The 13,570-nt window shown below is 48.5% G+C and overlaps 1 protein-coding gene across 1 annotated transcript in view; it reads left to right on the top strand.

Moving 5' to 3' along the window:
• The window catches only part of dscaml1 (Down syndrome cell adhesion molecule like 1), a gene marked incomplete at its 3' end in the record, with an annotated part of 94,736 nt that overhangs the window by 55,261 nt on the left and 25,905 nt on the right, over window positions 1-13,570 (top strand). The window contains exons 9-11 of the mRNA XM_084170441.1: window positions 299-583; window positions 827-946; window positions 1,191-1,367. Of these exons, the coding sequence (XP_084026567.1) occupies window positions 299-583; window positions 827-946; window positions 1,191-1,367 (582 nt within the window). The remainder of the gene's footprint in view (window positions 1-298; window positions 584-826; window positions 947-1,190; window positions 1,368-13,570) is intronic.

Raw genomic sequence — 13,570 nt, 5'->3', positions numbered from 1 at the left:
TGTTGGGTGGCAAGCATGGGTGATTTAGGTGTGTTTGTGTGTGTGTGTTGGGGGGGTCTGTAGAAGTGTGTGTGTGTGTGTCTCTGATTTAATTAGATGAATCATAATGAGGCCCAGATTAAATCCCCTTGACGTCTCAGCAGTAGCACCACCCCACCCCCTTTCGCGACCATGGCAACGGCATGACTTCCTCCGCCAGTTGGCCTGTAATCAGAGCACCTATTATGGGCTGGTGGAGATGGAAGGGGGTCAGGGTTGGGACCTCTAACCTCTGACCTCTGTAACCTCTGCCCCCCAGTGCCACCCCTGATCCAGCCCTTTGATATCCCCTCCACGTCGGTGGGAAAGCTCATGTACATCGCCTGCGTGGTGTCGTCAGGTGATATGCCCATCCGCATAACCTGGCACAAAGACGGGCAACTCATCGTGCCTGGTTCTGCCTCTGGTGTTGGCATAGAGACCAAGGAATTCATGAGCTCCTTGCAGATCTCCAAGGTGACGCTGAAGCACAACGGCAACTACACCTGCATCGCTAGCAACGCCGCGGCAACCGTCAGCTGGGAGAGACAGCTGATCGTCACCGGTGAGAGAGGGAGGAGAGGGGAGGATGGAGGGAGGGTGAGAAGGAGAGGAAGGATTGGAAAATAAGTGGTGTGGAAGAATTTGAGAAAGGTAAAGAATGAAGGGATGGACAGACTGGTTATAAAAGCTGGAAGATATTAAGAAAACACAGAAGGATTGGAGAATAATTGAAGGATATCCACCATTTTAGAGATGTTATTGTCAATTATAATGACTGTACTAACTATAACCCCTCCTCACTTAGTTCCCCCTCGCTTCGTGGTCCAGCCCAACAACCAGGATGGGATCTATGGGAAGGCAGGAGTACTAAACTGTTCTGTAGAGGGATACCCCCCTCCCAAAGTCATGTGGAAACACGCCAAAGGTAAAGACCAACACCCTGCAGTACTAATGACATCAACTAACTAACTGTCTACTATTCTATTTATCTTAGTGAAAGAACTTGTACAATAAAGTTGAATTGATGATGAAAGATAACATTAGCACATTTTTGTATTTTTATTCTCTACTGTAACATCGTACCTAATGTACATCCAAGCGTAAGATTAGAAACCAATATCACCATGTGTAAATTTGACTTGACATGACTGTGCCATTCCTCCCTGTAGGTATAGGGAACCCCCAGCAGTACCACCCTGTGCCTCTGACTGGTCGGATCCAGATCATGTCCAACGGCTCCCTGCTGATTCGGCATGTCCTAGAGGACGACCGGGGATACTACCTCTGTCAGGCCTCCAACGGAGTGGGCTCTGACATCAGCAAGAGCATGGTCCTCACTGTCAAGAGTGAGTTTATCTCTCTCACTAGGTCTCTCTCTCTCTCCCTATCTCGTTCTCTCTCTCTTTCTTCCTCTCTCTCATTCTCTCTCAATTCAATTCAATTACATTCAAGGGGCTTCATTGGCATGGGAATCATATGTTTACATTGCCAAAGCAAGTGAAATGGATAAACAAAAGTGAAATAAACAATAAAAAGTGAACAGTAAATATTACACTCACACAAGTTCCAAAATAATAAAGACATTTTAAAGGTCATAGTATGTCTATATACAGTGTTGTAACAATGTGCAAATAGTTAAAGTAAAAAAAAGGAAAAAAAATGTACAATGGTGTTTGTTCTTCGCTGGTCACAAATCTTGTTGCTGTGATTGCACACTGTGGTATTTCACCCAATAGATATGGGAGTTGGTCAAAAATGGATTTGTTTTCGAATTCTTTGTGGGTCTGTGTAATCTGAGGGAAATATGTGTCTCTAATATGGTCATACATTTGACAGGAGGTTAGGAAGTGCAGCTCAGTTTCCACCTCATTTTGTGGGCAGTGTGCACATAGCCTGTCTTCTCTTGAGAGCCAGGTCTGTCTACGGTGACCTTTCTCAATAGTAAGGCTATGCTCACTGAGTCTGTACATAGTCAAAGCTTTCCTTAATTTTGGGTCAGTCACAGTGGTCAGGTATTCTGCCACTGTGTAGTCTATGTTTAGGGCCAAATAGCATTCTAGTTTGCTCAGTTTTTTTGTTAATTCTTTCCAATGTGTCAAGTAATTATCTTTTTGTTTTCTCATGATTTCGTTGGGTCTAATTGTGTTGCTGTCCTGGAGCTCTGTGGTGTCTGTTTGTGTTTGTGAACAGAGCCCCAGGACCAGCTTGCTTAGGGGACTCTTCTCCAAGTTCATCTCTCTGTAGGTGATGGCTTTGCTATGGAAGGTTTGAGAATCGCTTCCTTTTAGGTGGTTATAGAATTTAACGGCTCTTTTCTGGATTTTGATCATTAGCGGGTATCGGACAAATTCTGCTCTGCATGCATTATTTGGTGTTTTAAGTTGTACGCAGCGGATATTTTTGAAGAATTCGGCATGCAGAGTCTCAATTTGGTGTTTGTCCCATTTGGTGAATTCTTGGTTGGTGAGCGGAACCCAGACCTCACAACCATAAAGGGCAATGGGTTCTATAACTGATTCAAGTATTTTTAGACAGATCCTAATTGGTATGTCAAAATATATGTTCCTTTTGATGGCATAGAAGGCCCTTCCTGCCTCTCAGATCATTCACAGCTTTGTGGAAGTTACCTGTGGTGCTGATGTTTAGGCCGAGGTATGTATAGTGTTTTGTGTGCTCGAGGGCAACGGTGTCTAGATGGAATTTGTATTTGTGGTCCTGGCAACTGGACCTTTTTGGAACACCATTATTTTTGTCATACTGAGATTTACGGTCAGGGCCCAGGTCTGACAGAATCTGTGTAGAAGATCTACATTGCCTTCGGAAAGTATTCACACACCTTAACCTTTTCCATATGTTACAGCCTTATTATAAAAATCATAAAATTGTTTTTTTCCCTCATCAATCTACAAAGAATACCCCATAATGACAAAGCAAAAACACGTTTTTAGAAATGTTTGCAAATTTTTATTTTAAAAAAATATCACATAAGTATTCAGACCCTTTACTCAGTACTTTGTTGAAGCACCTTTGACAGCGATTACAGCATTGAGTCTTCTTGGGTATGACGCTACAAGCTTGGCACACCTGTATTTGGGAAGTTTCTCCCATTCTTCTCTGCAGATCCTCTCAGGTCTGTCAGGTTGGATGGGGAGCTTCGCTGCACAGCTATTTTCAGGTCTCCCAGAGATGTTAGATCGGGTTCAAGTCTGGGCTCTGGCTGGGCCACTCAAGGACATTCAGAGACTTGTCCCGAAGCCACTCCTGCATTGTCTTGGCTGTGTGCTTAGGGTCGTTGTCCTGTTGGAAGGTGAACCTTCATCCCAGTCTGAGGCCCTGAGCGCTCTGGAGCAGGTTTTCATCAAGGATCTCTCTGTACTTTGCTCTGTTCATCTTTCCCTCGATCCTGACTAGTCTCCCAGTCCCTGCCGCTGAAAAATATTCCCACAGCATGATACTGCCACCACCATGCTTCACTGTAGGGATGGTGCCAAGCTGGCATTCAGGCCAAAGAGTTCAATCTTGGTTTCATCAGACCAGAGAATCTTATTTCTCATGGTCTGAGAGTCTTTAGGTGCCTTTTGGCAAACTCCAAGCGGGCTGTCATGTGCCTTTTACTGAGGAGTGGCTTCCGTCTGGCCACTCTACCATAAAGGCCTGATTGGTGGAGTGCTGCAGAGATGGTTGTCCTTCTGGAAGGTTCTCCCATCTCCACAGAGGAACTCTAGAGCTCTGTCAGAGTGACCATCGGGTTCTTGGTCACCTCCCTGACCAAGGCCCTTCTCACCCGAGTGCTCAGTTTGGCCGGGCGGCCAGCTCTAGGAAGAGTCTTGGTGGTTCCAAACTTCTTCCATTTAAGAATGATGGAGGCCACTGTGTTCTTGGGGACCTTCAATGCTGCAGAAATGTTTTGGTACCCTTCCCCAGATCTGTGCCTCGACACAATCCTGTCTCGGAGCTCTACGAACAATTCCTTTGACCTCTTGGTTCTTGCTCTGATATGCACTGTCAACTGTGGGACAGGTCTGTGCTTTTCCAAATAATGTCCAATCAATTGAATGTACCACAGGTGGACTCCAATCAAGTTGTAGAAACATCTCAAGGGTGATCAATGGAAACAGGATGCACGTGAGCTCAATTTCGAGTCTCATAACAAAGGATCTGAATACTTATGTAAATAAGGTATTTCTGTTTTTTTAATTTGCAAAAATGTCTAAAAACCTGTTTCCGCTTTGTGATTATGGGTTATTATGTCTAGATTGCTGAGGATTTTTATTTACTTAATCCATTTTAGAATAAGGCTGTAATGTAACAAGATGGCGCCGGAGGAGATGGCTGCCGTTTTACAGCCCCCTAACCAATTGTGCTATTATGTGTGTTTTTTCGCATTATTTGTAATTTATTCTGTACATAATGTTTCTGCCGCCGTCTCTTATGACCAAAAATAGCTTCTGGATATCAGGACAGCGATTACTCACCTCGTATTGGACAAAGACGCGAAGGATATTCTACAGACATCCGACAAGGCCCAAATCCCTGTCAATCGCATGAGAAAGAGACTGAGATATTGTGGACGTACACTACCAGTCAAAAGTTTGGCACATCTACTCATTCAAGGGATTTTCTTTATTTATACTATTTATTACATTGTAGAATTATAGTGAAGACATCAGAACTATGAAATAACACATATGGAATCATGTAGTAACCAAAAAAGTCTTAAACAAATCAAAATATATTTTATATTTGAGATTCTTCAAATAGCCACCCCTTTACTTGGAGCTAACCTTGCAGATAGCATTACTGGGTGATCTGAAAAGTCATAGTCAATCAATCAATAATATAATAATACTTTTAGCAAAAATGTTTATTTTTAATTCACAATCTGTAGAAGCAATGAGAATAGAAAGGTTCAGAACTTTTGTAAAACATCACAGTACGGTTGAAATATATATGGCAAATAGAAATCCTATATGGATGGTGTTAAGAGATAGAAGGGAGGTATTGAATAGAGTTGAAGGATGGGACTAATAACAAATAACAGCAAATAATAACAAAGATAGCTAATAATGAAAGCATACTGTGTCCATAATAAGTATATAGGTTGTATGTTGGGAGCTTTTGGGAAAGAGCACAGTTAGAAAGATATGGCATATAGAAGCAAACCGGATGGACATCATGAAAATGATCGGAGAGGTTGAGAGTAGAAGAAGTTCAGGAGCAAAAAAAAAAAATATATGTATGTATATATATATATATATATATATATATATATATATATATATATATATATATAATATAATTATTGTAAAATTAACTCTGTCCATAGGGTGTAGATAGTAAGTATAGACCGGAAGTAGAGGCCTGGGCATTGTTGTTCACTAATTTACTCCAAGTAGGTGTCACGGCTGTCAGTGAGATGCGGTTGAAGAAGTCAGGCGCAGGACACAGAACTCTCGGACACGTACTTTAATCCGATACTGAAAAGATGAACACAGAATAACTCCACGCAGGGAGGAAATAACCCGCTCACAAAATGACATACGTGAAGGGAAACAATCACACACAAGATCCCGATGAGAGACAGGGGTAATTATAGGCCAACAATCAAACATAATGACGAACAGGTGTAAACAATACAGACAAAACTAGACAGACACCGATAATATCGATCGGCAGCAGCTAGTACTCCGGGGACGACGAACGCCGAAGCCTGCCCGAGCAAGGAGGAGGAGCAGCCTCGGCAGAATTGACAGTACCCCCCCCCTTGACGCGCGGCTCCAGCCGTGCGCCGACCCCGGCCTCAGGGACGGCCAGGAGGACGCAGAGCAGGGCGAGTCGGATGACTCCGGTGGAACTCTGTCAACAGGGAGGGATCTAGGATGTCCCTCCTAGGGACCCAGCACCGTTCCTCCGGACCGTACCCCTCCCACTCCACGAGATACTGCAGACCCCCCATCCGACGCCTCAAATCCACGATGGAACGGACTGAGTACACCGGAGCCCCTTCGATGTCCAGTGGGGGCGGAGGGGCCTCTCGTACCTCATTCTCCTGGAGTGGACCAGCTACCACCGGCCTGAGGAGAGACAAATGGAACGAGGGGTTAATGCGATAATTAATAGGCAGCTTTAACCTATAACATACCTCGTTCAATCTCCTCAGGACTTTAAATGGCCCCACAAACCGCCGGCCCAGCTTCCGGCAGGGCAGGTGAAGGGGCAGGTTTCTGGTCGAGAGCCAGACCCGATCTCCCGGTGCATAAACCGGACCCTCACTGCGGTGGCGATCGGCGCTCGCCTTTTGCCGTCTGATGGCCTGCTGCAGATGGACATGCGCAGCGTTCCGTGTCTCCTCCGAGCGCCGAAACCATTCATCCACCGCAGGAGCCTCGATCTGGCTCTGATTCCAGGGTGCCAGAACCGGCTGATAGCCCAACACACACTGGAAAGGAGTAAGATTAGTGGAGGAGTGGCGGAGTGAGTTTTGGGCTATCTCTGCCCAGGGAATATACCCCGACCACTCCTCCTGCCGGTCCTGGCAATAGGACCTCAGAAACCTACCCACATCTTGGTTTACTCTCTCCACCTGCCCAATACTCTCAGGGTGAAAACCCGAGGTAAGGCTGATCGAGACCCCCAAACATTCCATAAACTCCCTCCACACTCTAGAGGTGAACTGGGGACCCCGATCAGACACTATATCCTCAGGCACCCCGTAGTGCCGGAAAACGTGAGTAAACAGGGCTTCGGGCCGTTTGTAGGGCTGTAGGAAGACCTGGCATAGGGATGAGACGGCAGGCCTTAGAAAACCGATCCACAATGACCAAGATCGTGGTATTCCCCTGGGAGGGGGGAAGGTCCGTGACAAAATCCACCGACAGGTGAGACCACGGCCGTTGTGGAACAGGGAGAGGTTGTAACTTCCCTCTGGGCAGGTGTCTAGGCGCCTTACACTGGGCGCACACCGAGCAGGAAGAAACGTATACCCTCACGTCCCTGGCTAAGGTGGGCCACCAGTACTTCCCGCTAAGACAGTGCACCGTCCGACCAATGACAGGATGACCAGAGGAGGGTGACGTGTGAGTCCAATAAATCAGTCGGTCATGGACCTCGAGCGGCACGTACCTCCGTCCCTCTGGACACTCTGGGGGAGTAGGGTCGGTACGTAACGTCCGCTCGATATCCGTGTCAACCTCCCACACCACCGGTGCCACTAGACAAGACTCCGGTAGAATGGGAGTGGGCTCAATGGACCTCTCCTCTGTGTCATATCGTCGGGACAGGGCGTCTGCCTTAACGTTCTGTGACCCTGGGATATAAGAGATCTTAAATACAAACCGGGCAAGAAACATGGCCCACCTAGCCTGACGAGGGTTCAGTCTCTTCGCTGCCCGGATGTACTCCAGGTTATGATGGTCAGTCAGAATGAGAAAAAGGTGGTTAGCCCCCTCAAGCCAAAGTCTCCACACCTTCAGGGCTTGGACCACCGCTAGCAGCTCCCTGTCCCCCACGTCATAATTGCGTTCCGCCGGACTGAGCTTCTTGGAATAGAAAGCACAGGGGCGTAGTTTTGGAGGCGTGCCCGAGCGCTGAGACAGTATAGCACCGATCCCCTCCTCGGAAGCATCCACCTCGACTTGGAACGCCAAAGAGGGATCCGGATGTGCCAGCACCGGAGCCGAGGTGAACAGGTCCTTCAAATGACTAAATGCCCTGTCCGCCTCAGCCGACCACTGCAAACGCACCGGGCCTGTCACGCTCTGGCTCTAGGGACTCTTTTAAGTTGAGCCAGGGTGTGTAGAGTTTATGTTTTGTGGTCGTTGTGTCTAGTCTAGTTTTGTATATCTATGTTGGCCAGAGTGGTTCTCAATCAGAGGCAACGAGTATCAGCTGTTGCTGGTTGTCTCTGATTGGGAACCATATTTAGTCAGGTGGTTTTCCCACAGTGTTTGTGGGATCTTGTTCCGTGTTGGTTTGTGTTTTGCACCTGTGGACGTCACGTATCGATTTGTTGTTTTGTTCGTGTATCATTTAATAAATAAGTATGTTCACCTTCCACGCTGCGCCTTGGTCCTCTATATCCGACGATCGTGACAGAAGATCCCACCAATACAGGACCAAGCAGCGTGCCCAGGCAGGAGAGGAGAAGCGGCGCCAACCGGGCAGTCGTCGGACAGGCGAGGGGCACCCCCAATAAATTTTTAGGGGGGGGCACATGGCAGGGACGACGAGGCCACTGGAGGCAGATAAGGGGCGAGTTGGTGGACGAGGAGAGAAGGCCACCGGGTTACGGGAGCCATTGGTGTATAGAGGGAAGGAAAATGTAGAGGCACGGCGAGAGGTACTGAAGTGTGTTGCCAGTCCGGTCCGGCCCGTTCCTGATCCCCGTGTAAGGCCAGTGGTGTGTGTTCCCAGTACGGTCCGGCCTGTTCCTGTCCATCGCGCCAAGCCTATGGTGCGCGTCGCCAGCCCGGCCCGGCCTGTTCCTGCCCCTCGCACCAAGCCTATGGTGCGCGTCGCCAGCCCGGCCCGGCCTGTTCCTGCTCCCCGCACCAAGCCAATGGTGCGCGTCGCCAGCCCGGCCCGGCCCGTTCCTGCTCCCCGCACCAAACCTGTGGTGCGCATCGCCAGCCCGGCCCGGCCTGTTCCTGCTCCCCGCACCAAGCTAGTGGTGCGCGTCGCCAGCCCGGCCCGGCCTGTTCCTGCTCCCCGCACCAAGCCAATGGTGCGCGTCGCCAGCCTGGTCCGGCCTGTTCCTGCTCCCCGCACCAAACCTGTGGTGCGCATCGCCAGCCCGTGCCCGTTTCACCGGTGCCTGGTCAGGTACCGGTCAGCTGCTCCACACCGGAGCCTGAGCAATCCGCTCCACCGAAGTCCAGTCCAGCTCCAGCCAGTGGGGCTAGACCAGACCAGGGGCACTACGGGGGGGTTAGTAGAGGGTGGTGGTCAAGCCCGGAGCCGGAACCGCCTCCGAGGAGGAATGCCCACCCAGCCCTCCCCTGTTCGGTGATGTTTAGGCGCGGTCGCAGTCCGCGCCTTTAGGGGGGGGTACTGTCACGCCCTGGCTCTAGGGACTCTTTTAAGTTGAGCCAGGGTGTGTAGAGTTTATGTTTTGTGGTCGTTGTGTCTAGTCTAGTTTTGTATATCTATGTTGGCCAGAGTGGTTCTCAATCAGAGGCAACGAGTATCAGCTGTTGCTGGTTGTCTCTGATTGGGAACCATATTTAGTCAGGTGGTTTTCCCACAGTGTTTGTGGGATCTTGTTCCGTGTTGGTTTGTGTTTTGCACCTGTGGACGTCATGTATCGATTTGTTGTTTTGTTCGTGTATTATTTAATAAATAAGTATGTTCACCTTCCACGCTGCGCCTTGGTCCTCTATATCCGACGATCGTGACAAGGCCCCTCTTTAGTAGGGAGGTAATGGGAGCTGCTACCTGTCCAAAACCCCGGATAAACCTCCGGTAGTAATTGGCAAAACCCAAAAAACGCTGTACCTCCTTTACTGTAGTTCGAGTCTGCCAATTACGCACGGCTGAAACGCGGTCAATCTCCATCTCCACCCCTGACACAGACAACTGGTGTCCCAGGAAGGAGATGGACTCCTGGAAAAACAGACATTTCTCTGCCTTCACATACAGATCATGCTCCAACAGTCTACCCAGCACCCGACGTACCAGGGACACATGCTCGGTACGTGTAGCGGAGTATATCAGAATGTCATCAATATACACCACTACCCCCTGTCCATTCAAATCCCGGAAAATCTCGTCCACAAATGATTGGAAGACTGAAGGAGCATTCATTAGACTGTATGGCATGACGAGGTACTCATAGTGACCCGAGGTGGTACTGAATGCTGTCTTCCACTCATCTCCTTCCCGAATGCGCACCAGGTTGTAAGCGCTCCTGAGATCCAATTTTGTGAAGAAGCGCGCCCCGTGTAATGACTCCGTCATACTAGCAATCAGAGGGAGAGGATAGCTGTATTTAATAGTGATCTGATTGAGACCACGGTAATCAATACACGGGCGTAAAAACCCCCATCCTTCTTCTTCACAAAAAAGAAACTTGAGGACGCAGGGGAAGTAGACGGCCGTATGTATCCCTGTCTCAAGGATTCGGTGACGTATGTCTCCATAGCAGCCGTCTCCTCCTGAGACAGAGGATACACATGGCTACGAGGGAGCGCAGCGCCAACCTGGAGGTCTATCGCACAATCCCCCTGTCGATGAGGTGGTAATTGAGTCGCCTTCTTCTTACAGAAGGCGCGTGCCAAATCGGCATACTCAGGAGGAATGTGCATTGTGGGCATTTGGTTCGGACTCTCCACCGTCGTTGCCCCTACGGAAACACCTACACACCGCCCCACACACTGATCAGACCATCCCTTGAGAGCCCTCTGTTGAGATGTTAACCAGGGAAGCCCCAACACCACTGGAAACGCAGGAGAGTCAATTAAATACAACTGTATAGTCTCCTCATGACCCTTCTGCGTTTTCATCTTCAGTGGCGCTGTGACCTCCCTAATCAATCCCGACCCCAAAGGCCGGCTATCTAGGGCATGGATAGGGAAGGGCACATCGACTGGTAATATAGGGATTCCTAACTTATATGAGAAATGGCGATCGATAAAATTCCCAGCTGCGCCTGAATCGACTAGCGCCTTATGCTGGGAGTAAGAAGAAACCTCTGGAAACACAACTTGAATACACATATGAACAACAGAGAGCTCTGGGTGAGTTGGGGTCTTACTCACCGGGAATGACTTATCAGTGCGTTGCCTGCTGCCTCGAATCCGAGGAGACCCTCCCCAGCACCGAACCGCCGTGTGTCCTCGGCGGCCACAGTTGGTGCAGGGGACAGCCTCTCTCCTGGCCTCCCTACTACCAGCACCCCCGAGCTCCATAGGGCTCGGCTCGGAAGTGCTGGGGAATGGAATGGACGGCCCCAGCTCCGGACGTCCGCGGGTAGCCAACAGGGTATCCAGGCGAATCGACATGTCCACCAGCTGATCGAAGCTTAGGTTGGTGTCCCTGCAGGCCAACTCTCGACGAACGTCCTCTCTTAAGCTACACCTGTAGTGGTCGATGAGGGCCCTCTCATTCCATCCCGAATTGGCAGCCAGAGTCCGGAAGTCCAGTGCGAATTCCTGCGCGCTCCTCCTCCCCTGTCTGAGGTGGAATAGACGCTCACCCGCCGCCTTCCCCTACGGGGGATGATCGAACACTGCCCTGAAGCGGCGTGTGAACTCTGCATAGTTCACAGTAGCGGCGTCTATTCCTCCCCACTCGGCGTTGGCCCACTCCAGTGCCTTGCCGGACAGACAGAAGATGAGGGCGGACACACTCTCGTATCCCGAGGGTGCCAGGTGAATGGTTGCCAGGTAAAGTTCCACCAGGAGCAGGAAACCCTGACACCCGGCTGCGGTGCCATCATAAGCCCTCGGGAGCGAGAGCCGAATCCCACTGGACTCCTGATGTGAGACGATAGGAGTGGCCGATGGTGGTGGTATCGTTGGAGGAGGTGTGGGCAAACCTCCTCTCTCCCATCGTCCCAAGGTGTTCATCACGTTATCCATGGCGGCACCCAGATTTGAAGCATAGCTGCCTGTTGTAGGACGCGCTCCTCGAGTGATCCGGTCGGTGCCGTCGCTCCTGCTTACTCCTTGTTGTGGTGTGTGATTCTGTCACGGCTGTCAGTGAGATGCGGTTGAAGAAGTCAGGCGCAGGACACAGAACTCTCGGACACGTACTTTAATCCGATACTGAAAAGATGAACACAGAATAACTCCACGCAGGGAGGAAATAACCCGCTCACAAAATGACATACGTGAAGGGAAACAATCACACACAAGATCCCGATGAGAGACAGGGGTAATTATAGGGCAACAATCAAACATAATGATGAACAGGTGTAAACAATACAGACAAAACTAGACAGACACCGATAACATCGAACGACAGCAGCTAGTACTCCGGGGACGACGAACGCCGAAGCCTGCCCGAGCAAGGAGGAGGAGCAGCCTCGGCAGAATCCGTGACAGTAGGGAAAGGATGGTGGGGTTGAAAAGTAATAAAGGGGAGTATATATATAAAAAAAAACATGGGGGATTGGAAGTGATGCAGACAATTACATTGATAGAAGATACAATCTATCTGCAATATTAAGGTGATCCATTCCCCCCCCAATTTTTTTTAATAATAATAATAATAACAAGATGCCATAACAAGATGGCGCCGGAGGAGATGGCTGCCGTTTTACAGCCCCCTAACCAATTGTGCTATTATGTGTGTTTTTTCCGCATTATTTGTAATTTATTCTGTACATAATGTTTCTGCCGCCGTCTCTTATGACCAAAAATAGCTTCTGGATATCAGGACAGCGATTACTCACCTCGTATTGGACAAAGACGCGAAGGATATTCTACAGACATCCGACAAGGCCCAAATCCCTGTCAATCGCATGAGAAAGAGACTGAGATATTGTGGACGTACACTACCAGTCAAAAGTTTGGACACATCTACTCATTCAAGGGATTTTCTTTATTTATACTATTTTCTACATTGAAGAATTATAGTGAAGACATCAGAACTATGAAATAACACATATGGAATCATGTAGTAACCAAAAAAGTCTTAAACAAATCAAAATATATTTTATATTTGAGATTCTTCAAATAGCCACCCTTTTGCCTTGATGACAGCTTAACACACTCTTGGAATTCTCTCAACCAGCTTCATGAGATAGTCACCTGGAATGAATTTCATTTAACAGGTGTGCCTTCTTAAAAGTTAATTTGTGTAATTTATTTCCTTCTTAATGCGTTTGAGCCAATCAGTTGTGTTGTGACAAGGTAGGGGGGTATACAGAAGTTAGCCCAATTTGGTAAAAGACCAAGTCCATATTATGGTCAAGAACAGCTCAAATAAGCAAAGAGAAACAACAGTCCATCATTACTTAAGACATGAAGGTCAGTCAATATGGAAAGTTTCAAGAACTTTGAAAGTTTCTTCAAGTGCAGTCGCAAAAACCATCAAGCGCTATAATGAAACTGGCTCTCATGAGGACCGCCACAGGAATGGAAGACCCAGAGTTACCTCTGCTGCAGAGGATAACTTTATTAGAGTTACCAGCCTCAGAAATTGCATCCCAAATAAATGATTCACAGAGTTCAAGTCACAGACACATCTCAACATCAACTGTTCAGAGGAGACTGTGTGAATCAGGCCTTCATGGTCAAATTGCTGCAAAGAAATCACTACTAAAGGACACCAATAAGAAGAAGAGACTTGCTTGGGCCAAGAAACACGAGCAATGGACATTAGACCAGTGGAAATGTGTCCTTTGGTCTGGAGTCCAAATTTGAGATTTTTGGTTTCAACCGCCGTGTTTTCGTGAGACGCTGTGTGGGTGAACAGATGATCTCCACATGTGTATTTCAAGGCACACTTAACCAGAATGGCTACCACAGCATTCTGCAGTGATACGCGATCCCATCTGGTTTGAGCTTAGTGAGACTATCATTTGTTTTTCAACAGGACAATGACCCAA

The sequence above is a fragment of the Coregonus lavaretus genome (genome assembly GCF_964263955.1).
Source record: "Coregonus lavaretus genome assembly, chromosome: 10".
Lineage (NCBI taxonomy): Eukaryota > Metazoa > Chordata > Actinopteri > Salmoniformes > Salmonidae > Coregonus > Coregonus lavaretus.
Note: the sequence above shows the minus strand (reverse complement) of the source record. Positions and strands in the feature narration are given on the sequence as shown.